Source organism: Mobula birostris, chromosome 8, assembly GCF_030028105.1.
Source record: "Mobula birostris isolate sMobBir1 chromosome 8, sMobBir1.hap1, whole genome shotgun sequence".
NCBI classification, from domain to species: domain Eukaryota; kingdom Metazoa; phylum Chordata; class Chondrichthyes; order Myliobatiformes; family Myliobatidae; genus Mobula; species Mobula birostris.
Window position 1 is genome coordinate 11,304,856 of NC_092377.1, and position 26,066 is coordinate 11,330,921.

General features: G+C 45.1%; 1 protein-coding gene across 6 annotated transcripts in view; it reads right to left on the reverse strand.

Annotated features, from left to right (window-relative positions):
• adgrg6 (adhesion G protein-coupled receptor G6) overlaps positions 1-26,066 on the reverse strand; it is a 181,053-nt gene that overhangs the window by 46,012 nt on the left and 108,975 nt on the right. For all 6 annotated transcript variants that reach the window (XM_072264787.1, XM_072264786.1, XM_072264785.1 and 3 more), the window contains 8 exons: positions 23,265-23,345; positions 21,552-21,691; positions 19,074-19,188; positions 10,646-10,752; positions 7,844-8,048; positions 6,906-7,074; positions 3,360-3,503; positions 515-628 (listed from right to left, as the gene is read on the reverse strand). In XM_072264787.1, the coding sequence (XP_072120888.1) occupies positions 515-628; positions 3,360-3,503; positions 6,906-7,074; positions 7,844-8,048; positions 10,646-10,752; positions 19,074-19,188; positions 21,552-21,691; positions 23,265-23,345 (1,075 nt within the window). The remainder of the gene's footprint in view (positions 1-514; positions 629-3,359; positions 3,504-6,905; positions 7,075-7,843; positions 8,049-10,645; positions 10,753-19,073; positions 19,189-21,551; positions 21,692-23,264; positions 23,346-26,066) is intronic.

The following is a 26,066-nucleotide window of genomic DNA, read 5'->3' on the forward strand; positions in this document are numbered from 1 at the left end:
TGAGGAGGAATTTCCTTAGCAGGTGTGTGGTGAATCTGTGGAATTCGTTGCCACAGATGACCGCGGAGGCCAAGTCATTGGGTATATTTAGAGCGCAGGTTGATAGGTTCTTGATTAGCTTCAGGGTGTCACAGTTTACAGCGAGACAGCAGGAGAATGAGGTTGAGAGGGATAATAAGGCAACCATGATGGAATGGGAGAGCAGACCCAATGGGCTGAATGGCCTAACCCTACTCCTATGTCTTATGGTATAACGAAGAGGTCTGAGAGGCTGACTGGCTTATGCCTGCTTCTGGTACATATGTTGAAAAGGAATCTGTTCCAACACTGCTGAAGAAGCCTGGAGCGTGGGAGGGACAGGGGACATGTCCCAGTGTGCAAACTGTGGGGCTCAGTAACAGAAACAAAAGGCAAGGAGAACATTACATTGAAATCAGAAAGACTGGCGCCACTGATACCTAAGGAAGGAACAGCGAAGCCCTGTAACGAGCTGACTGCCACAGGCCGGCCGTACCTTAGGGTTCCTGTGCTTGATGCGGATGCTGACGGGTTCGGACAGGTTGCTGATGGTTATGTTCCCCACGCTGCTCGCCACCACGAAGCTTTGCAGGGAGAATTCACGCGGGTCCTGTCAAAGCATAGACATCCCTGTTAAATAGGCAGTGCGACGCAGGCGCCAAAGAAGCGTCGGTGTGGCTCCGGGCTAGAGACTCGTGCGTCCAGTGGGTGGGAAAAACACAAAGGCACTGAGAGATGCAGAGGAATAGAGGCAGACTCGGAAAGAGAGAAAGATGGAAACAGGCTTGGAGAGGGGGCAGAGAAGGAGAGAGGGAAGAGGGGTGAGAGACAGAGGGAAAAAGAGAGAGAGGGAGAGGGATAGAGGGAGAGGGGAGAGAGAGAAGGAAAGGGGAGAGAGAGAGAGAAAGAGAAAAAGAGAGATAATGAGAGAGATATAGGCGGAGGGAGAGAAAGGGAGAGGAGGAAAGAGGCAGGGAGTGATGAGGGGAGAGAGGAGAAAAAAGAGAGAGCAAGAAAGAAGAAAAAGAGAGGGAGAGACAGAGACAGAAAGAGGAAGAGGAGGGAGAGAGGGGAAGGCGACAGAGAAAGAGAGGAGGGAACTAGAGAGAGAGAGAGAGAGAGAGAGGAAGGGAGAGAGTGGGAGAGAGGGAGAAAGTGGAGGGGGAGGGGAAGATTATGAGAGAGAGGGTGATAAAAAGAAAGTGAGGGATGAAAAAGAAGGGCAGGGAGGGGGGAGGTAAGGAGAAAACTAGAGGCAGAAAGTGTGAGCGAACTAAGAGAAACTGAAAATAGGGAAAGAGGAAAGAGAACTAGAGAGAAGGAATGGGACAGGAAAACTGTTAGAAAGACAGTGAAAAAGAAAGAGAGAGAGTCATAGTCATACTTTATTGATCCCATGGGAATAGGAAAGCCATATTAAAGAGGACGCAAGAGCTTGTACTATCAGATCATCTTTGTCCCTTTTCAAACCTATCTCTATTCATTTCTTTCCCTCGCTTTCTCCTTTAACCCACTCTATTACTCTCTCCCTCCTGTGGCACCCAATTACACTCAAGTGACCAATTGACTTACCAATCAGTAAGTCTTTGGAATATGGAAGGACAGTGCAGTACCCTGAGGAAACCCACACAGTCACAGAGAGAACGTACAAATTCATTACAGACGGCTTCGGGAATTGAACCTGGGTCAGTTGCACTGCAATAATGTTACACTAACCGCAAGGCTACTGTGCATCCCTTGAGACAACTGGAGCAAGAGTCTATGAATGGTTACTTTTCCTATTTTTGAGCTCATATTACAAAGGAACACAAGACCCACAACTTCAGCCCCAGCCTCTTTGCTCGTTCCTTTGGGATCAGGTGAACCAAATCTTGGGAGGGTTCCCTACATTGTCGTTACTACACAGCATGTTCAGAACAATCGACTAGGATACATTTCAAAGCAAGTGTTTTTCTTACCCCATCTGCTGTATATTCCAGTGGCAACATGGAAAGAATGACAGACAGAATGCATGTAGAGAGGATGTTTCCTATAGTGGGGATGTTTCCTAGGACCACAGGGCACAGCCTCAGAGGAGAAAATGTCCATTTAGAACAGAGATGTGAAGGAATTAACTTAGCCAGACTGTGGTGGAATTCATTGCCACGGGTAGCTGTGGAGGCCAAGCCATTGTGTACGGCATATTTAAAGCAGACGCTGATAGGTTCATGATTGGTCAGAGTGTCAAAGGTTATGGAGAGAAAGCAGGAGCAATGGGATTGAGAAGGATAACAAAACTCAGCCATGATGGAATAGTACAGCAGACTCGATGGGCTGGATAGCCTAATTCTGCTCCTATGAATAAGGGCATGGGATTTGGGTAAACGTGCGGCTGATGGACAGCATGGATTCAGCGGGCTAAATGGCCTGTTTTTCTGGTCTCGGACTGGCAGGTGGGCTGCCATGGTGCAAAGGTTGTGCGACTGGGTTAATAGTAGAGAGGAGAATTAATTTCCACACCATCTGACAACCGGGGGTCTGTCCACACTTCTCGCTACCTCAGTAAAGCAAGGAGCATAATCGTAGCCCCCCCCCCCCCCCCATCGGGCAGAAAATACAAAAGCCTGAAAAATCAAGGAAAGCTGCTATAAGATATTGGACGGCCTCCCAACACAGCAAGACGTACTCTTGATCTCACAATCCACCTTGTTATGATCGTGCACTTTAATTTCTGCCTGCTCTGCACTTTGTTACTGTAACACTTTATCCTGCATTCTGTTATCGTTTTCCCTTCAACTACCTCAGTGCACCGTGACTGCGGAGAGCTGCGGACACAGCCCAGCACCTCACAGCAACCAGCCTCCCCCTCCATGGAGCCTGTCTACACTTCTCGCTGCCTCAGTGAAACAACCAGCCCAGGCATTCTGTCTTCTCCCCTCTCCCATTGTGCGGGAGCTACAAAACCCTTAAAGCACGTAGACAGCTTCTGCATGACCGCTTGCACCTCGCCCTTCTCGTTATACTAATTGTGCTCTGATGTTGTATAGGCTGTGGTGAATTTTGTTTTCTTTGTGAACGCTGCATCTCTGATGCCATTGTGCCTGTGCTGACACTACAAGTAAGATTTTAATTCCATCTGTTCATACATATATCTGTGCCTATGACAATGAACTTGACTTTGATCTTGGCTCTGGTGCCAACTACGGAGGAGGAAGTCATTCCCAGCTCTATCAAACCCAATCCTAATGAAGAGAAACATCAGCTGGCAGGAGGCGAGAGGATAAAAACTGGTCTGGGGAAGAGTGGGGATGAAACAACCCTTGAAGGTAGCGGATGTAGACGTTCAGATGTCTGATGCTTGCCTGGAACAGTCCTGTCCTACTGAAGAAGGCAAACTGAGCCCTGGACACCACACTGATCTCTTCTGCTGTCAACCGCTCAAAGATGCTGACAGGAAGCTTGATTTCAGCCAGGGCATCGCTCGGTGGTTTCCCGTCTAAAGTAACCTGTGGGCCAGAAAGAGAGAGACATCAATCATATCGTGACAACAGAGCACAGAGGCGATAACTCCAGAATACGCTTAGATCCAACAAACCCATTCATCTTCCAAGCCATTCCCCTCATCAATCAAGACTCACCTGCATTGTTTCATTAAGCAGGGAATTTTACCTTCAGGGTAAAAATTAATCCTTCTGAACTCTGGGTCTGTACTCAACAGAGTTGAAGAGGATGCAGGGGATCTCATTGAAACTTACCAATTACTGAAAGGTCTGTATAGAGTAGACGTGGAAAGGATATATCCATCAGTAGGAGACTCTGGGATCCGAGGACATAGGCTCCGAATAAAGGGACTTGAGTTTAGAACAGAGATGAGGAGGAATTTCTACTGCCAGACAGAGGTGTATCTGTTGAATTTATTGCCACAGATGGCTGTGGAGGCCAAGTCATTGAGTATATTTAAGGCAGAGTTTGATTCATTCTTGATTGGTAAGAGGATTAAGAGTTCCAGGAAATTACTTCTTCTCTGGCCCCTTACCTTTGCAACTCACCTGGCTTCAGCTATCAACTTCTAGCTATCCTTCTTCTCCTCCCCCCACCATTTTATTCTGGCATTTTCCCCTTTCCTTTCCAGTCCCAAAGAGGGGTTTCGGCCTGAAACAGTGATTGTTTATTAATTTCCATTGATGACGCCTGATCTGCTGAGTTCCTCCAGCATTTTGTGTGTGTTGCTTTGGATCTCCAGCATCTGCAGACCTTCTCCTGTTTACGAGGAAGAAATCAGCCATGGAACAGAGTCGATGGGCTGAATGGCCTAATTCTACTTCTGTGTCTTTTGGGCTTATGGGAGTATACTCCAGCTGCTGAAGACGTTTCAGCTTGCCAGTATTACCACTGCGTCTCTATTTAAGTAGGGAGATTGATAGGGGAAGATGCTTAGACAGGAGAATCACAATCAGGTTTAATATCACTTGCATATGTTGTGAAATTTGTTGTTTTGCAGCAGCAGTACAGTGCAATACATGATAATAAAAGCTAAATTACTGTAATACACACGAAATGCCTCAGGAGCTCAGAAGGCCAGGCAGCATCCGTGGAAGAGAGTAAACAGTCAATATTTTGGGCCGAGACCCTTCATCAGGACTAGAAAGAAAGGGGGAAGATGCTGGAATAAAAAGATAGCGGGAGGGGTAGGAATCTGAAAGAAGAGGATCATAGACAATAGGAGAAAGGGAAGGAGGAGGGGGCCCAGGGAAAGGTGATAAGAGGTAAAAGGCCAGAGAGGGGGAATAGAAGATGAAGGGAGGGGAAGAGGAAAAAAAATACCAGAAGAAGAAATCAATGTTCATGCCATCATATTGGAGGCTCCCCAGATGGAATACAAGGTGCTGCTCCTCCACCCTGAGGGTGGTCTCATTACTGCACAGGAGGAGGCCGTGAACTGACTTGTTGGAACAGGAATGGAAATCGGAATTAAAAAGTCTGGCCACAGCGAAGTTCCACTTTTGGTGGATGGAGTGGAGGTGCACAACCAGCAAATATACTTTTTCCTAAAGTCAAATTAAGTAGGTAGTGCAAAAACAGAAAAAAGAAGTAGTGAGGAGAAGTGAGCACTTAAAGTGAAACTGCTGATAATGGAGTTTTAAAATGAAAAAAAATTGAGCGGAGACTCTGAGCAGGTCAGGCACGATGGACGTGTCAAATGACTTTTTGGTGGCCAGTTCACTGGGTGTATTTAAAGCATAGGGTGATAGGTCCTTGATTGGTCAGAGCTTCAACGGTTACAGGGAGAAGGCAGGAGAATTGCATTGAGAGAGAGACAATAAATCAGCCATGACTGAATGGTGGAGCAGACTTGATGGGCTGAATGGCCTAAACCAGCTCCTGTGAATTATGGTCTTATAAATGCTTTTCCAAAGTCCATGCAGACAACCTCCACTGCCCTACCCTCTTCGATCTCCAAATTAATTCCAGAAAGGGCAATATTTCTGTTGCTGTCCTTGAATTCAGGGTTTGGCCTCGGGTGGCCCTGTGGATGCGATTCCTCGCCAGTGTCACCAACCGAAGCGTCGCGGGAAATCAGAACATCAACGCAACGGGTGCAGCTGTCGGAGGCCTCGACACTCAAGTAATTGTTCTCTCTCTCCCTCTACCCCTCCCTCCCTCTCTCTCTCTTTCTCTCTATGGGAGTGGGGGGTGAGAGTCTAGGGTTTCTCAAGTCAGCTGAGCTCGAGTAAACATCACCTTACGCTGTAACATCGAAACAGTGATCTGTTCCTCTCCCCTCTCGCAGTGGAAGGAGTGACACCTCTCTTTTCTTTGTTAGTGGGAGAGCGAGTCTGTGGTACATCGATCTGCTGGCTGAACGGTGGGTTTTGTTGGTCTGCAGATGATGGTCTCTCTCTGGGGGTTTGCTGTTGCTTGCTTGGTGGGCAGTGGGTGCTGATGCTTCCTGCTGGAACAAGTAGAGGGAGGGGTGGGGGAGGGTTGATGTTTGCTGCTGCTTGTGTGCATGGGGGAGGGAGAAGGGGGTTTTTGGGGCTCTAACATTTTTCTGTCATTCATTCTCTGGGTTTTTCTTCTGTTTTATGGATATCTGCAGAAAGTATACTGTACACGTTCTCTGATATTAACTGGAACCATTGAATCATTGATGACCAGGTAGATACTGTGCAAAAATCTTAGGCACACACACATATTATATATATATAGCTGGGGTGTCCAAAACTTTTGTATAGTATTGTAACTTCAATTTACAATTTACGTTAGAAACTGAAGAGTGGGTTTTGCTCGAATGCAAATCTGCTATATTCACATAACTCCAGAATACTCCCGAACAGCGAGCATAAAAGGCATCGAGCTCATCAGGGAGAGAATCTCATTGCCATATACAGTACTGGTCACCCTAACTATATGTGCCTAACACTTTTGCATGTAATAAGTGTCCATTGAACACCACTCCCCCATGGGAGGCAGGGATTGGCTTGTATAAGGAGAATTTCAGCCCCTCCCATCTAGCTGCTGTTTAGCTGATGATATCATGGCACCAGCAGAGTTTAAATCTCGCGGGCAGTAACTCTTTTCACTTGCAGGTCGCTCTGGACCGGGTAGACGAGGGTGCCACGGAAGCAGTAAACACAGGAGGTGTGCTGCAGTAAAGGGGGCCCGGGTGCACACGTTAGGTAAGTATTTGCCACTCTGTGAGTGTTTAGTGTCTGTTTTGTCCTGCCACGATGGGCGGTCAGTTTAGGTAAGTGCCTGTGACCAAGCTTAGATTGAAAGGTTTAGTGCCCGTCTTGTCTTGTAAATAACTAGTTAACCTATTTACTGGTAGTGAGTGCCTTCTGTCCCCATGGATTGAACCCGCCAATCTGATTTCTCACGACATTGTCCCACCCCAGACATCTCACCTCTAGCTCGGACTCCTCTCCAACCTGGGACCCAATGCTGAAGGAGGTCCCATTGTACGTCTGAGAGTCGATGGCGGAGATCCCAATGGCCAGGTTGGGGGTGGTGATGCTCACGGATGGGCCGCTGAAGATCATCTTGGCAGTCAATGCGTCCACAGTCCTCAGGGCCCTGAGGGCAAGGAGGAGCAAGAAGGGCGTCAGCAGGCACAGGTCATCGGTTCTTAACTCAGCAGAGGTTAGAAATGGAACGCATCTCTTTAGGAATGAGGGGTGAATATTCCAGGGGAATGGCAGGGCAGATGTCAACATGTTCCCACTCATGGGAGAGTCAGGGGCAAGAGGACATTTGGATAAGTACAGGGATAACAAGAGTTCATTTCATTTAGAGACACAGCACAGAACAGGCCCTTCTGGCACTGAGGGCCGTGCTGCCCAGCAACCCTCCTATTTAACACTAGCCTAATCACAGAATGGTTTACAGTGACCAATTAACCTACAAACCCTTACGTCTTTGGACTGTGAGAGGAAATCAGAGCACCCAGAAGGAACCCGTATGGTCACGGTGGGGGGGGGGGGGGGAATGTACAAACTCCTGACGGAAATGAACTCCGAACTCGAACGCCCCAACCTGTAATGGCGTCGCACTAACTGCTACAGGACCATGGGGCCCCACATAGACAGAAATGGGCCAAGCACAGGCAAATGGGGCTATTTATGCAGGCATCTTGGTCTGCAAGATGGGCTGAAGGGCCCATTTCTCCTTGGATAGGTGTATGGATGGGAGGGATATGGAGGACTATGGTCCAGTTGCAGGGTGATGGGAGTAGGGAGAATAATGGTTTGGCATGGACTAGATGGGAGGAAGGGCCAGTTTCTGTGCTGTAGTGCTCTGTGACTCCATGCCTCAGAATTGGACCCATCTGCTGAGGGCCACTCACACTTGGGAGGATGTGGTGAGTGCGTTGTCCGAACTGGAAAGGATATTGGACAGAACCGTCAGCACAGTGGATGCCAGGGACGAGTTGATCTTGGACATGATGACGATCTGACTCAGCTTCTCCACTAGCTGGTCCACCTCTTCCCGAGTCAGATTCTTGTCCGCAGAGAGGTCCAGGAGCTGGTTGGCCACTTCAGCTGCGTTGTCTGCAGTAAGCAATGAGAAAGGGTGAAGTGTTACACTTGGGAAGATCGAACTTGCCGGCTGAGTACAAGGCCAATGGCAGGACTCTCAGCAGTGTGGAGGGACAAGGGTATTCTGGAATCCACAGTTGATAGAATGGTTGAGAACGTGTTTAGGTGTACTGGCCTTCATTAGTCCTGAGTTCAAGAATCATGAGATAATATTGCAGCTCTATAAAACGCTGGTTGAACCACAGTGGAATATTCTGTCATTTCTGGTCACCTCACTATAGTTGAAAGCTTTAGAAAGGATGCAGAGATTTATCAGGATCCTGCCTGGATTAGACAGCATATCTTATGAGGATAGGTCGAGCGAGCTAAGGCTTTTCTCTTTGGGGTGAAGGTGGATGCGAGGTGAATTGATAGAGGTGTAAAGAAAGAAAGAAAAGGCATCTATTAGTCTTGCGAGACCATGGATCTGTGCCTGGAAAGTCTTCACTCTCCAGGGCTCAGGCCTGGGCAAGGTTGTATGGAAGACCAGCAGTTGCCCATGCTGCAAGTCTCCCCTCTCCACGACACCGATGTTGTCCAAGGAAGGGCATTAGGACCCATACAGCTTGGCACCGGTGTCGTCGCAGAGCAATGTGTGATTAAGTGCCTTGCTCAAGGACACAACACGTTGCCTCGGCTGGGGCTCGAACTCATGACCTTCAGGTCGCTAGTCCAATGCCTTAACCACTTGGCCACCTGCCACACGATAGAGGTGTACAAGCCAATAAAAGACACTGATTGCAACACACACAAAATGCTGGAGGAACTCAGCAGGCCAGGAAATGAGTAAACTGTCAATGTTTCAGGCCGAGACCCCTCTTCAGGTCCTGATGACGAGTCTCAGTCGACTGTACTTCTCTCTATAGGTGCTGCCTGGTCTGCTGAGTTCCTCCAGCGTTTTGCGTGTGTGTTGCTTGGATTTCCAGTATCTGCAGATTTTCTTGTGTTTGAGAGGCATTGATGGAGTTGACAGACAGAGACTTTTTCCCAGGGCAGAAATGGCTAATACTAAGGGGCATTGTTTTAAGGTGACTGGAGGAAAGTACAGGGGGATGTCAGAGGGCAATTTCTTTACACAGAGAATGGTGTGTGCCAGGGAGTGGGTGGTGGAGACAGATACATTGGGAACTTTTAACAAACTCTTAGATAGGCACATGGGTGATAGAAAAATGGAGGGCTATGCAGGAGAAAAGACTGATCTTGGAGAAGGTTAAATCGTCAGTACGACAGCATGGGTTGAAAGGCCAATACTGTTCTATATGTGCCATGTTCTAAATAGCTTACATAGACTCAGGCCATACAACATCACAGGAGAGCAGGATGGGGTCCTTAGATGGTTGGGGTGAGATCCTTGGGGGCGAGTTTATGGGATCACCACGGAATCATGAGTAATCAAAGGACCAATTAGTACAATCCTGTGCACTGTTCCGTGCAAACCATCGATATTGCGATTTGCAGTAATGCAAAAACAGACAAAATTTATTGTTTCGTTTGCACTGTGGATTTCCATAAGGCTGAACTGTTGCTGCTTTGTAATGCCAGCCTTCGTGGCCGAGGATCTGATCATAGTAAATCAGAGCAGATTCTTTAATTGATCACATGTACATGGAAACACACAGTGAAATGTGCCATTCATGTTAACAGCCAACACAGCCTAAGGATGTGATGGGGCAGCCCGTAAGTGTCACCACATATTCCAACGCCAACCTAGCATTCTCCAATCAGGCTTCTTACTTCTTCTCCTCACCTGCCTATCACCTCCCCCTGGTGGCCCTCCTCCTTCTTCCCTGCCTCTCATGGTCCTATCAGATTTCTTCTTCTTCAGCACTTTACCTTTTCCACCTATCACCTCCCAACTTCTTACTTCATCCATCGCCCCTGACTGGTTTCACCTATCACCTTCTAGCTCATATTCCTTCCCTTTCCCCCTTCTTATTCTGGCATCTTTCCACTTCCTTTCCAGTCCTAATGAAGGGACTCGAGCTGAAACATCAACTGTTTATTCATTTCCATAGATTCTGCCTGACATGTTGCGTTCCTCCAACATTTTGTGTGTGTTGCCAAATTAGCATGCACACAATGCTCAGCAAAACAATACGAGCAGCAACAAGATAAGAACACCAATGGAACAACACCAGCAAAACAAGCTCCTTTCCTCCCTAATGCACACAGACAGGTTCGATAGTCAGGAGAGTCTGGCTTCAGGCCTCCAACCTTCAGACACAGTACAGGCCTCCAACCTTCAAACCCAGTACAGGCCGCCTCCAGGCCTCTAGCCTCCAGCCCTAGGATAGGCCGTCTTTCAGCCTCCAACCTTCAAACCCAGTACAGGCCGCCTCCAGGCCTCTAGCCTCCAGCGCTAGGATAGGCCGTCTTTCAGTCTCCAACCTTCAAACCCAGTACAGGCCACCTCTGGGCTTCCAGTCTCCAGCATTAGTACAGGTCGCCTATGGGCCTCCATTCTCTATCCCTAGGACAGACTGCCTCTAGGCCTTCAGCTTCCAGACAACTTGATCATCTCTATTCAGCAGCATTGCTCCTTGAGTTAAATAAAAATTCATGGGAATTACCTGCAGTCACCACTGGGAGGTCACTGACGTTGAAGTTGGGGCTGATGGAACAGTTGCTCAGGTCAGGTGGTTCCCAGTAGGACGTGTAATTCTGCACGTTTAAAGTGCTGTTGAGGCAAGCAAAAGATTACAATTAGAGCTACATGTCAGCCACAGACCAAATGTCCAGTTTCACGTTGGAGGATCTGTATAGAGTTGCAATGTATTTTTCCGAAGGTCAGGCAGTTTGGGAATGGAATAATCGCAGCTGTTTCTGGGTCCAACATCTCGGGGTGGACATTGCTCTAGAAGGGTCTCAGGATTTTCTCACACTATTTTCTTCTATAACTATCTCTTAGAGTCATAGAGAAACAGGCCCTTCAGTCCATCTAGTCCATGCCGAACTGTTATTCTGCCTAGTCCCATCGAAATGCACCTGGACCACAGCCATCCATGTATGTATTCAAACTACTCTTAAAATCGAACCTTCATCCATCACTTCTACTGGCAGCTTGTTCCAGACTCTCACCACCCTCTGAGTGAAGTCCCTCTCATGTTCCACTTAAACACTTCACCTTTCACCCTTAACCCATGACCTCTAGTTCTAGTCTCATCCAACCTCAGTGGAAAAGGCCTGCTTGTATTTATCCTATCGATACCCCTCATAATTTTGTATACTTATAATTATTATCATATTAGCTGATCATTGTTATCTTATGTTTAAATTTTTCAAATGCATTTGGACAGGAACTAGAATCAAAGTTATTCAGCCCTGAACTAGGCCCATCAGCTTGTCCATACTGACCAAATTGTGTAACTGAGCCAGTCCCATTTGGCCCACATCGCACTATACGTGTGCTTTCTCTACACCTATCCATCTGTCTTGAGTAAATCCTGATCAAAGACCTTGGATAGCTCTCATATTCCATCCCATGCACCATCAGCCTACAGGCCATGCCATCCAGCAACTTGAGCTAATATTATTTTTGGCGACTATATGTGCTATCGTAACTATATGGACTGTGCGTGTCTGTGCTTTGCACTTACTCCCAGAGGAACAACACTTCGTTCAGCTGTATACATGGTTGAATTACAAATTAAGTTGAACTTGAACTTTAACTCTCCACGTAGATGCTGCTTGACTTGCTGAGTTCTTCCTGCATGTTGTCTGTGTGCTATTCTCAACATTGTACTGGTACACACCTCTACCATTTCCTCTGGCAGCATATTCCATATACTCTGCACGCTCTGGCTGAAAAGCTTGCTCCAAAAGGTTCCCTTTAAATCATTCCCCACTCACTTTTAACCTATGACCTCTAGTTTGGATACTCTGGGGAAAAGAGTGTGCCTTTCACAACTCAATAAACCCCTACAAAGTCGGGTCTCAGCCTCCTGTGATCCAGAGAAAAAAAATGCCACAACCTATCCAGCTCCTCCTTTTTGCTCAAGCCCAGCAGTCCGGGAAACATCCCTTTTCAGTTTAATGAAGTAATGGGGTTAAAATCATGCAGGGTTCTCCAGCAAAGACCAACTATCTCTTCTCTTGAGGGAAACATCTTTTGAGAGGAAGTATTACCCTTGCTCTACACTCAGTGGCACCTGCTCATTAACGCAAATATCTGATCAGCCAATCATGTGGCAGCAACTCAATGTATAAAAGCATGCAGGCATGGTCAAGAGGTTCAGGTAAATAGGCATACTATGCTTAATTATTCCTTATATCTTGTTGGAAAACATGTTGTGCAGATTTTGTCATCATTATGAAACAGCTGAGCACATTCTAATACAGTGTGAAGCGTATAAAGTTGAAAGAAATTAAATGCAGGCTTCACAACTCTCTTTGGAGGTTGATAGTTTTCTTTTAAATCTTTATTAACTTATTGGAGTGACTTTAATTCACAGTATTGTCTTTCACTACTTACAATCTATAGGGCTTGTTGGGGCAATTTAGTTTCCATTTGATAAAGAACTAGTAAGAGTTTTATTTCCCAATTCTCTACACCAGACTCCAGTCCAGTTGGTGGTGGTAATGCACCTTTAAGTTGAACTGCCAACTGCCATTAAAAGTTAGAAGAAGTTCTGTTGTTGTTCAGACCAAACATCAGAATGGGGAAGAAATGTGATCTAAATGATGAATAAACTCTTCTCAGGTTTCCAGCCAGGTACAGGTATCAATTATAACCAATGTTTCGATGACAAATTCTGTTTGGTCCAGTGGTATTTATACCCCATCATCCATTTCTCCTGATTGGTTAGTCCTTATCCAATAAGGTTGCCCTTGTTTACTATCGAATTCCAGTTCTTACTTGGAACAAGACTTCCATCTTTGTTAAAATTCTTTTCCTCTAGTTTTATTTCAATGGCTTCCTTTATCAGGCAGTCCCGAAACCCATTAGTTTTGTGCCATCAAAGTCAGTCCTATGGCCATTGCAAATGTAGTGTTCTGCTACCACCAATTTCTCCAAGTAACCCAAATGGTTACACGTCCTATGCCCCTCGATGCTTGTTTCCACTGTGCATCTTATCTGACCGATATACGCTGCTCCTTGTTCACAAGGAATCCTGTAAACGCCAACCCACCTGAGTCCCAGGTCATCTTTGGCTCACATAAGCTGTGATTTGGACTTCCTTATGGGTTTGTGAGTGGTATTAATCACTGGGAAAGCATTACATCCTTTCTTTACAGAGCATGTTGTGAAAAACAAAAACAAAATCCAGTGAGCAACAGTTCTGTGGCTGAAAAACCTTGTTACGAGAGAGGTGGGAGCAGAATGGTCAGACAGGTTCAAACTGACAATAACTTACATAGCCATGTATTACAACAGTAAAAGCATTCTCTGAACACACAATGCATCGAAACTTGGAAGTGGATAGGCTACAGCAGCAGAAGACCATAAATATACACTTAGTGGCTACTTAATTAGGTCCATGTGGTGTAAAGTGGCCGCAAGTGTATGATTCTATTGTAGGTAGGACATTGAAGGAGACTGTTCAGCCCATTGAGTCAATGCTGGCACACTGAGCAATCCCATTAATCCCATTTCCTTCCTTACTGGTTGCTCGATTCACCAAATGATACCGAGCATGAAGATCACAGGTAGATAGGGTTGCAGAGAGAACTTTAGGCACATTGACCTTCAGAGTACTGAGTATGGGAGTTGCTGAAGATTTTGCTAAGGCCTAATTTGGAGTATTGTTTGCAGTTCTTCTCACCTACCTAATGGAAAGAGATGAATAAGATTGAAAGAATACAGAAAAAATTTACGAGGATGTTACCGGGACTAGAGGACCTGAGTTGTAGAGAAAGATTGAATAAGTTAGGATTTTGTTCCCTGGAGCATAGGAAAATCAGGGATGATTTGATAGAGGTTTACAAAATTATGTGGGTATATGTAGAGTAAATGCAAGCAGGTTTTTTCCACTGAGGTTAGATGAGACTAGAACTAGATAACATTGGTTAAGGGTGAAAGATGAAATGTTTAAGGAGAATCTGGGAGGGAACTTCTTCACGCAAAGGATGGTGCAAGTACGGAACGAACGGCCAGCAGAAGTGGTAGAATTAGGTTCGATGGCAACATTTAAGAGAAGTTTCAATAAGCACATAGAGGGGAAGGGTATGGAGGGCAATGGTCCAGGTGGGGTCATTGCAACTAGACAGAATAATAGTTTGGCACGGTCTAGATGGGCTGAAGGGCCTGTTTCTGTTCTGTAGTGCTCTATGACTCTATGAAATGTTAGATTACCAAAACAGATGTCCATTGCCTGAATTCACTGAAGCGCAGGAATTCACAGGCATTCAACACTTCTTTTCCATGCCAGCCTCCAAAGAGGTTATTGAAGTCATTGGGCAGTACGAACAAGTATGTTCTAACTTCAGGGTTACCTTTTGTAGATGCATCTTGTTTACATGTGTAACATATGCACCATCAGTAATGTGGCTTGGCAGAATTAAATGTTTACATTTCAAACTTATTTATATTTTACAGAACTTTACTTGAAGCAATGAGATTGCAAAACAACTCAGTGCAATACTAATGAGATAAATATGGTAACACAACTTAAAACACAAGAGCAACACACACAAGATATGCAGCAGGCCAGGCAGCATCTATAGAAAGATGGATTTCCAGCATCTGTAGATTTGATCTTGTTTGTCAAAACTCAAGATATTCTGCAGATGTTGGAAATCCAGATTAACATAGAAACATAGAAACATAGAAAATAGGTGCAGGAGTAGGCCATTCGGCCCTTCGAGCCTGCACCGCCATTTATTATGATCATGGCTGATCATCCAACTCAGAACCCCGCCCCAGCCTTCCCTCCATACCCCCTGATCCCCGTAGCCACAAGGGCCATATCTAACTCCCTCTTAAATATAGCCAATGTACTGGCCTCAACTGCTTCCTGTGGCAGAGAATTCCACAGATTCACCACTCTCTGAGTGAAGAAGTTTTTCCTAATCTCGGTCCTAAAAGGTTTCCCCTTTATCCTCAAACTGTGACCCCTTGTTCTGGACTTCCCCAACATCGGGAACAATCTTCCTGCATCTAGCCTGTCCAATCCCTTTAGGATTTTATATGTTTCAATCAGATCCCCCCTCAATCTTCTAAATTCCAACGAGTACAAGCCCAGTTCATCCAGTCTTTCTTCATATGAAAGTCCTGCCATCCCAGGAATCAATCTGGTGAACCTTCTTTGTACTCCCTCTATGGCAAGGATGTCTTTCCTCAGATTAGGGGACCAAAACTGCACACAATACTCCAGGTGTGGTCTCACCAAGGCCTTGTACAACTGCAGTAGTACCTCCCTGCTCCTGTACTCAAATCCTCTCGCTATAAAAGCCAGCATACCATTCGCCTTTTTCACCGCCTGCTGTACCTGCATGCCCACTTTCAATGACTGGTGTATAATGACACCCAGGTCTCGTTGCACCTCTCCTTTTCCTAATCGGCCGCCATTCAGATAATAATCTGTTTTCCTATTTTTGCTACCAAAGCGGATAACTTCACATTTACCCACATTAAATTGCATCTGCCATGAATTTGCCCACTCACCCAACCTATCCAAGTCACTCTGCATCCTCTTAGCATCCTCCTCACAGCTAACACTGCCACCCAGCTTCGTGTCATCTGCAAACTTGGAGATGCTGCATTTAATTCCCTCATCCAAGTCATTAATATATATTGTAAACAACTGGGGTCCCAGCACTGAGCCTTGCGGTACCCTACTAGTCACCGCCTGCCATTCTGAAAAGGTCCCGTTTATTCCCACTCTTTGCTTCCTGTCTGCTAACCAATTCTCCATCCACATCAATACCTTACCCCCAATACCATGTGCTTTAAGTTTGCACACTAATCTCCTGCGTGGGACCTTGTCAAAAGCCTTTTGAAAATCCAAATATATCACATCCACTGGTTCTCCCCTATCCACTCTACTAGTTACATCCTCAAAAAATTCAATGAGATTCATCAGACATGATTTTCCCTTCACAAATCCATGCTGACCTTGTCCGATGATTTCACCGCTTTCCAAATGTGCTGTTATCACACCTTTGATAACTGACTCCAGCAGTTTTCCCACCACCGACGTTAGGCTAACCGGTCTATAATTCCCCGGTTCCTCTCTCCCTCCTTTTTTAAAAAGTGGGGTTACATTAGCCACCCTCCAATCCTCAGGAACTAGTCCAGAATCTAACGAGTTTTGAAAAATTATCACTAATGCATCCACTATTTCTTGGGCTACTTCCTTAAGCACTCTAGGATGCAGACCATCTGGCCCTGGGGATTTATCTGCCTTCAATCCCTTCAATTTACCTAACACCACTTCCCTACTAACAAGTATTTCGCTCAGTTCCTCCATCTCACTGGACCCTCTGTCCCCTACTATTTCTGGAAGATTATTTATGTCCTCCTTAGTGAAGACAGAACCAAAGTAATTATTCAATTGGTCTGCCATGTCCTTGCTCCCCATAACCAATTCACCTGTTTCTGTCTGTAGGGGACCTACATTTGTCTTTACCAGTCTTTTCCTTTTTACATACCTATAAAAGCTTTTACAGTCAGTTTTTATGTTCCTTGCCAGTTTTCTCTCATAATCTTTTTTCCCTTTCCTAACTAAGCCCTTTGTCCTCCTCTGCTGAACTCTGAATTTCTCCCAGTCCTCAGGTGAGCCACTTTCTCTGGCTAATTTGTATGCTGCTTCTTTGGAATTGATACTATCCCTAATTTCTCTTGTCAGCCATGGGTGCACTACCTTCCTTGATTTATTCTTTTGCCAAACTGGGATGAACAATTGTTGTAGTTCATCCATGCAACCTTTAAATGCTTGCCATTGCATATCCACCGTCAATCCTTTAAGTGTCATTTGCCAGTCTATCTTAGCTAATTCACGTCTCATACCTTCAAAGTTACCCCTCTTTAAGTTCAGAACCTTTGTTTCTGAATTAACTATGTCACTCTCCATCTTAATGAAGAATTCCACCATATTATGGTCACTCTTACCCAAAGGGCTTCTCACGACAAGATTGCTAATTAACCCTTCCTCATTGCTCAAAACCCAGTCCAGAATAGCCTGCTCTCTAGTTGGTTCCTCGACATGTTGGTTCAAAAAACCATCCCGCATACATTCCAAGAAATCCTCTTCCTCAGCACCTTTACCAATTTGGTTCACCCAATCTACATGTAGATTGAAGTCACCCATTATAACTGCTGTTCCTTTATTGCACACATTTCTAATTTCCTGTTTAATACCATCTCCGACCTCACTACTACTGTTAGGTGGCCTGTACACAACTCCCACCAGCGTCTTCTGCCCCTTAGTGTTACGCAGCTCTACCCATATCGATTCCACATCTTCCCGCATACATCAATTTAAAAAAGGAGGGAGAGAGAAACCAGGGAATTATAGACCGGTTCTCTCCCACGTACATCAATTTAAAAAAGGAGGGAGAGAGAAACCGGGGAATTATAAACCAGTTAGCCTATTCCAACCACATTGCTACACTTTGGGTTTGGAGACTATTGGAAGAACTGAAAGAGAAATTGTTGTGTGTGGACCAGTTCCACCCAAATAGCGGAGAGTTCTGATGGAGTTGAAGCTGTAACACAACTCATTTTTCAGTTACTTTCAATTCAAAGCTTATGAGGGAAAGGTTGAGCATATCTCACAATTAAAGAAGTTGCCTTATAATTGAAGACTTAAGAGAACTTTGGATGTATATGGAAGGGAATAGTCCAAGTGTGGGTCAATGGGACTTAACAGCACAATGGTTTCCTTCTTATACTGCTCAATGGCTCTATGACTCCAGTGCTCTAGAGCAGCAGTTCCCAACTATTTTTTATGCCATGGACTAATACCATTAAGCAGGAGGTCCGTGGACCCCAGATTGGAAACCCTTGCTCTACATAGTGTTGTAGAACTGAGAAACCGAGGGGTAGAGGTGCACAGACAGTTGTGGAGGCCAAATCATTGGGTATATTTAAACTGGAGGTTGATAGGTTCTTGATTAGTCAGGGCATCAAAGGTTATGGGAAGAAGGCAGGAGAATGGGTTAAGAGGGCCAGTAAATCAGCCATGACGGAATGGTGAAGTAGACCTGATGAGCCAGGTGGCCTAATCCTGCCCTTATGTCTTATGGTCTTATGGTCTACATATTTCCCTGAAAATGGCATCTGAAATGTATCCTTCACCATGATGATGTGACCACATGTAGAGTATTGTGCACTGGCACTGGAGAGGGTCCAAAGGAGGTTCACAAGAATCAAAGGGTTAACGTAAGTACTGTAGTTCTGGCTCCCAGGATGTCCTGGTAATGAAAAAGTTAACATGTGCATGTCATATGCATGTCTTTCATAAAGGCTAACAGAAATCAGGAATTCTACAAGCCATGTAGCTTGTAAGGCAGGTAGAGAACAGGCTATGTTAGATGGTCATACAGTGAGATTAGAGTGATTAGGTCACACAGCACAGAGAAGATGGATAAAGATTAAAGATTAGCTTTACTTGGCACATGCATATCGAAACATGCAGTGAAATGCATCACTTGCATCAAATCAAATCAGTGAGGATTCTGCTGGGCAAGTTTCGCCATGTTTCCAGCACCAACATAGCATGCCCACAGCTCACTAACACATGGGTGGGTGTTCTTGGACTGTGGGAGGAAACCAGAGCACCCGGAGAAAACCCACACAGTCACAGGGAGAACGTACAAACTCCTTACAGACAGTAGTGGGAATCGAACCCTGATCTTACAGCTGGTGCTTTATATCATTAATTGCAATGCTACCATGTCGCCTCAGTTAGAAAATAGATGCTTCAGCCCCACTAAACCATGCCGACCACGATTCCCAGCTCCCATTTACCCATGTTTAGCCCATAAACATTTCCTACCCATGTATGCTCATAGAATAATTGGCCATGAACAGGTTAAAAATGTTTGGAGGAGAGTTACCATTTCCTGCTTGCGTACAGGCCTCGATTTGACAGGCAGGACAGGACCTGAATGTTGCTTGGTCTGGTCTCCGTCCACTTGTATTGACTGGGGTTTTCATCAGCAGAACAGTTCACTGTGGATAAAGAACACGAAGTATGAGTGTCAGTTTTAAAATAAGAGAGTATGTTCAATGTAATATACATTTTAACGCAAGAGAGCCTAGGCCAGTGGTGGATACAGTCCAATCCATCACAGGCAAAACCCTCCCCACTTATATGAAGCACGTCTAACATGAAGTGCTGCTACAGAAATCAGCATCCATCACCAAGGAACCCCACCATGCTCTCAGCTCACCACTGCCATCGGGAAGGAGGTTTACGTCCCAGACTAACAGGTTCAAGAACAGCTATTACCCTTCAGCCAGCATGGATAATTTTACTCACAACCCTGAACTGATTCTACAAGCTACAGACTCACTTCAAAGATCTACATCTCATGCTCTCAGTGTCTGTTCATTCAATATTTGCTATGTCATATGACTTGGGTGATCATGGTCTTTCCAAGACCATGACTATTCTTGGCAAATTTTTCTTCAGAAGTGGTTTAGAAACATAGAAACATAGAAAATAGGTGCAGGAGTAGGCCATTCGGCCCTTCGAGCCTGCACCGCCATTCAGTATGGTCATGGCTGATCAAATAACTCAGAACCCTGTACCAGCCTTCCCTCCATACCCACTGATCCCTTTAGCCACAAGGGCCATATCTAACTCCCTCTTAAATATAGCCAATGAACTGGCCTCAACTGTTTCCTGTGGCAGAGAATTCCACAGATTCACCACTCTCTGTGTGAAGAAGTTTTTCCTAATCTCGGTCCTAAAAGGCTTCCCCTTTATCCTCAAACTGTGACCCCTCCTTCTGAACTTCCCCAACATCGGGAACAATCTTCCTGCATTGCTTTCTTCTGGGCAGTGGCTTTACAAGACGGATGACCCCTGTCATTATCAATACTCTTCAGAGATTGTCTACCTGGCATCAGTGGTCGCATAACCAGGACTTGTGATATGCACCAGCTGCTCATGTGACCATCCATCACCTGCTCCCATGGCTTCACATGACCCTGATTGAGGGGCGAAGCAGGTGCTATACCTTGCCCAAGGATGACCTGCAGGTGAGCAGGGGGAAGGACCACTTTACACTTTCCTTGGTGGAGGTGCATCTCCACACCATCACCCGATACACTCATTGGCCACTTTATTAGGTACACCTGTACACCCGCTTGTTAATGCAAATATCTAATCAGTCAATCACGTGTCAGCAACTCAACGCATAGAAGAATGCAGACATGGTTCAGTTGCTGTTCAGACTAAACATCAGAATGGGGAAGAAATGTGATCGAAATGACTTTGACCACGGAATGATTGTTGGTGCCAGACAGGGTGGTTTGAGTATCTCGGAAACTGCTGATCTCCTGGGATTTTCACGCATCATAGTTTCTAGAGTTTACAGAGAATTGTGAGAAAAATAAAAAAAAAAAAAATCCAGTGAACTGCAGTTCTGGGAGCGAAAAGACATTTTTTATGAGCAATGTCAGAGGAGAATGACCATACTAGTTCAGGCTGACAGGAAAGTGACAGTAATTCAACCAACCAAGTGTTACAACAGTGACGTGCAGAAAAGCATCTCTGAATGCACAACACATTCTACCTTGAAACAGGTGGGATACAGCAGCAGAAGATGACGAACATACTCTCAGTGACCACCTTACTAGGTACAGGAGGTAGCTAACAAAGTGGCCACCAAATGTAATGTCTCAACTCGTACTCAATGTCCTGACAGATGAGCACCAATGTGGTAAATGGCTTTTTCACCATAAATGTTGCACCATTTCCAACTTAAATACTCAAACATCAGGTTTCCCACAAGCAGTCCTACCTACCTTCCATGTTCCATCCTTGGACTCACTTTACACCGCACGCTGTTGGAGCAGTGCTGCCAGGATAATCAAGGACACGACCCACCCAGCCAACACACTTTTCGACCCTCTTCCCTCTGGGAGAAGGCTTAGGAGCTTGAAGACTCGTACGGCCAGATTTGGGAACGGCTTCTTTCCAACCGTGATAAGACCGCTGAACCAGATCCAGACCCGGATCTGGGCCGTACCCTCCAAATATCCAGACCTGCCTCTTGGTTTTCTTGCACTACCTTACTTTCCCTTTTCTATTTTCTATTTATGATTTATAATTTAAATTTTTAATAGTTACTATCGATTTGTATTCCAGGGAGCGCGAAGCGCAGAATCAAATATCGCTGTGATGATTGTACGCTCCAGTATCAATTGTTTGGAGACAATAAAGTATAAAGTATAAAATATCTCCCACAAATCTTCTCTCTCCTCAAGGAAGGATCCCAAAATTGTTGTGTTTTTGAAGGAACTCAACTCAGTCTGCGTGTGCTACAAAACCATTGCAAAAGACACAACCATAATAATTGACTCACCCATGGGTTGAACGATGATGTCGTCAATGGACAGGTTGTTTCCAATGAGAGAAGATCTGTCCATCAGTCTCTCCTGGACCACACTTCCCTCCAGGTAAATTTTGGTGAGGTTGTGATGAAGAATGGCCTCGCAGTGATAACTGAGGACAGAATATTATGTGAGAAATGATAATGTATTTCAGTTTGATTCAGTTCAGAACTGAAGTGTATGGAAAGAAATGCAGGAGGGTCAGCATGTCTCCTCCAGTAATTAGAAGAACGAGAAGTCACAAAGCTTATCCAAGAGGCTGGATGGAGGGAGGAGGTTTCCTTTGGCTGAGGACCCACTGTCTCAGAAAAATGGCAAGGAATTGAACTGGAATTGATTTATTATTGTCAAAGAACACAGGACATAGAATAGTAACAGCACAGCACAGGACCTTCAGCCCATGATGTTGTAATGAATGACCTCTTAACCTACTCCATGTCAGGGTTCCGTTTGGTTGTTCCCCTTTAACGCTCCTTTCTCCCTGATTATGCCCTAATTACAGCCATTAGAATTCCAATTGCTGCTAGTTTACTTAATGACGGTACACCTGATTTGCATCAGAGACTGTGAAATAAGTACGATGGCGTCACTACACAGGTCGCCAATTTGTTGGTCTATTCTTATGTGATACTTCGTTCTCTCATCTGCTTAGAACCGTTAGTTCTAAGTTCAGTTCCAAGTTCTGCTCTAGTTTCAAGATAGTCCCTGTAGATCCCGTCTCCTTGTCAAGATTCCTCCGGTTTGCTGTTCTACGTTCACGTCTACGCCAGCATCTCCAACTCAGTCAACGTGCTGGTGTCCTGCACTTGGGTTCTCCTCAGTCGCCCCGTGCAACACTCCAAGATCAATCTAATCCTTCATTCCCATATAGGTCTTTAGTTTTCTTTCATCCAAGTACCTATCTAAGTGTCTGTACCTGTCCCTTCGGCTTGCACAATTTCCAGAATCTTCCATTCTCTGCATATTCGCGTGTCTATCTAAGTGACTGTGTTGAGTATAGTATTGTTGCTGCTGCAAACAAGCTATTTTTCATACGTTTGTCCATGGCAATAAATTTGAATTTTAACTCAAGCCAATCTATTGTGCAACCTTTATTAACATAGTGTCATAGAAAATTACAGCACAGTAGCAGCCCATCTAGACAATGCTGAGCCATTGAAACTGCCTACTCCCATTGACCTGCACTGGGATCATAGCCCTCCCTACCCCTACCATCCATGTACCTATCCAAACTCCTCGTAAATGTTGAAATCAAGTTTGCAAGCTCCACTTGTGTTGGACGCTCATTCCACACCCTCATGGTTCTCTGAGTGAAGAATTTTCCCCCCATGTTCCCCTAAACTTTTCACCTTTCACCCTTAAGCCATGACCACTGGTTATCGTCCCATCCAACCAAACAGGGAAAAGCCAGCTTACAGTTACCCTATCTATACCCCTCTTAATTTTGTGTACCTCTATCAAATCTCCTCTCAATCTTCTGTGATCTAGGGAATAAAGTTCTAACCTATTCAATCTTTCCTTATTACTCCAGACCCGACAACATCCTTGTAAATTTTCTCTGTACTCCTTCAACCTTATTTACATCTTTCCTCTAGGTAGGTGACCAAAACTGCACACAATCTTCCATTTACCCAGAAAAGGAATGTAGCGTTGGAAAGTCTGGTCAAAAGTTAACTATTTCTTACCGCTTGTCATTGATTGATCTTGCTAATCTTGCTGATCTTTTTGTGATCGGGACTGATGAGGTTGTGTTGAGTTCAGATATGCTGATCAATGACAGGAAAGAAATTCATTTTAGCATAAGAACGCACCACAGCAGGAACGCATGCACCAGGCAACAAGATTTTCTAAGCACAACAGATTCTGCAGCTGTTGGAAATCCAGAGTAACACACACAAAATGATGAAGGAACGCAACAGATCAGGCAGCATCAATGATGAGGGATTAAACAACTGGTGTTTCATGCCAAGACCCTTCAAAAGTACACTAACACTGTTTATTCCTTTCCATAGATGCTGTCTGATCTGTTTGAGTTTGTACATCATTTTGTGTATTGCTCTAGATTTTCTAAATCAATTCAGAAACTGAGGGGAACACTTCTTAATGTTTACTGTCATTATTGGCCTAGAAAGTGCGATGGGTGTATAAGCAGGCACTGTTATAACAGAGCATCTGACAGCGGCTTTCAGAGTTGACACATAAACTTGAATCCGGTCCATCGTGGGTAAAACCTTCCCAACCATTGAGCACATCTACATGAAACCCGGTCGCAGGAAAGCAGCATCCATCATCAGGGACCCCCACCAACCAGGTCATGTTCTTTTCTCATTACTACTCTTAGAGAGAAGGTACAGGAGCCTCATGACCCACAGCACCAGGTTCAGGAACAGTTATTACCCCTCAATCATCAGGCTCTTGTACCAGAGGGGATAACTTATTCAATTTCACTTGCCCCATCACTGAACTGCTCCCATACCAATGGATTCACTTTGCAGGACCCTTTATCTCGGGTTCTTGATATTTATTATTTACTTAATTTTTATTATTATTATTCATTTATATTTGCACATTTCATTGTCATCTGCACTCTCGTCAAACACCCTAGTTAAGTGGTCTTTCATTAATTCTGTTATATTTATTATTCTATAGATTTATTGAGCATGCCCATGTAATGCGTAAGATTTCTATTGCTATGCTGTGAGATATTTTTATTTTAGTATTTTTCCACAAAGCAGTATGTCTTAGGAATGTTTGACAGGTTTGGGACTGTACTCACCGGAATTTAGAAGAATGCCATGGGTGGGAGTGGGGGTGGATCTCATTGAAACATACCAAATATTGAAAGGACTAGATAAGGTAGATGTGGAGAGGATATTTTCTATGATGGGGGCAGCCAGAACTACGGGGCACAACCTCTGAATTGAGGGGCGACCCTTTAGAACAGAAGTAAGGAGGATTTTTTGCCAGAGGGTAGTGAATCTGTGGAATGTTCTTCCACAGACTGCGGTGGAGGCCAAGTTCATGTGTATATTTAAAGTGGAAGTTGAGTTTCCTCATAGGATAGGGCATTACAGAAGGATATGGTGAGAAAGCAAATGTATGAGGTTGAGTAGGATCTGGGATCAGCCATGACGGAATGGCAGAGCAGACTTGATGGGCTGAATGGCCTGATTCTTCTCCTTTGCCCTATGGTCTTACGTAGCCCAATTAGGAATGCTGTGTCAGCTAATCGGGACTGTCTGGGTACATGTTGTAACCTTCTGCCCAGTGGGATATGAGAGAATGTTCTAGAGAGCTGGATAGGAAGAGATTTCTGAAGGTCACTGGTCTGGTTTGGGGTTTTTCTGGTGGGAGGTGCAGAAGGAAGAGCATCAGAGAAAATGCCTGCAGGACCCCACCCGAAGGGGAGACCCTATTGCAAGGAGTGCTTTACAAGACGAAGGGTTCTAAGAAGGGAAGTTCTACCTGTGGTTGACAATGTGGATTTAGCACTGTGAGTAAAATGAAACACCCAGCTACTACAGATATGAGCCCCAGTGAAAGGGTTACACCTGTCAGAAAATGAACCTCAGGGTTGTATATAGTGACGTATATGTACTTTGATAATAAATTTACTTTGAACACCAGAAATTCCTGCCAAGAGTTCATTATTCCCTACTCCAGCTGTAGACAACTTAAGCATTTGGTTTATCAAATCACCTCTCTGCCTTTGCAGCTCCAGAGGAAGAAAGCAAGTCTGTCCAACCTCTCCTCATAGCTCATACCCTCTAATCCAGAAAGCATTCTAGTAAACCCGAACACCGATCCCCAAAGGACAGTTCAGGATCAGGGCTTGGCAAAACACTTAGACCAGCAGCACCTCCTATTCAGTCAGGTTAGTCTCCAACCTGAGGCATGAACATTGATTTCTCTAACTTCTGATCATATCTCCCTCCTCCCACTCCTCCCTTTTACTATTCCCCATTCTGACTTCCCTCTTACCACTTCTTTTTTCTTCACCTTCTTATCTTCTGCTTCTAGTGCCTCTCCTCAGTACTTTCTCCCATTGTCCACTGTCCTCTCCAATCAGACTCTTTCTTCTTCAGCCCCTTACCTCTTTGACCTATCAACTTCCGGCTTCTTACTTCATAAACCCTCCCCACCGAACTACCATTCCATTCACCTGGTCTCACCTATCACCTGCCAGCTTGTATTAACTCCCCACCCCTCCACCTTCTTATTCGGGATTCTTCCCCCTTCCTTTCCAGTCCTGATGAAGGCTCTCGGTCCAAAACGTCGACTGCTTATTCCTCTCCGTGAATGCTGCCGGGCCTGCTAAGTTACTCCGGCATGTTGTGCATGTTAATTTCCAAAGCCTCCATACTATCCCATAATTGGGCAACCAGAATTGCACACAATACCCCAACTGCAGAACAATCAGCGTTTTATATTGTTGGAGCAACTCTCTGAACTTGGAAAATACACAATAGCCTCCCCACTCTCAGGAT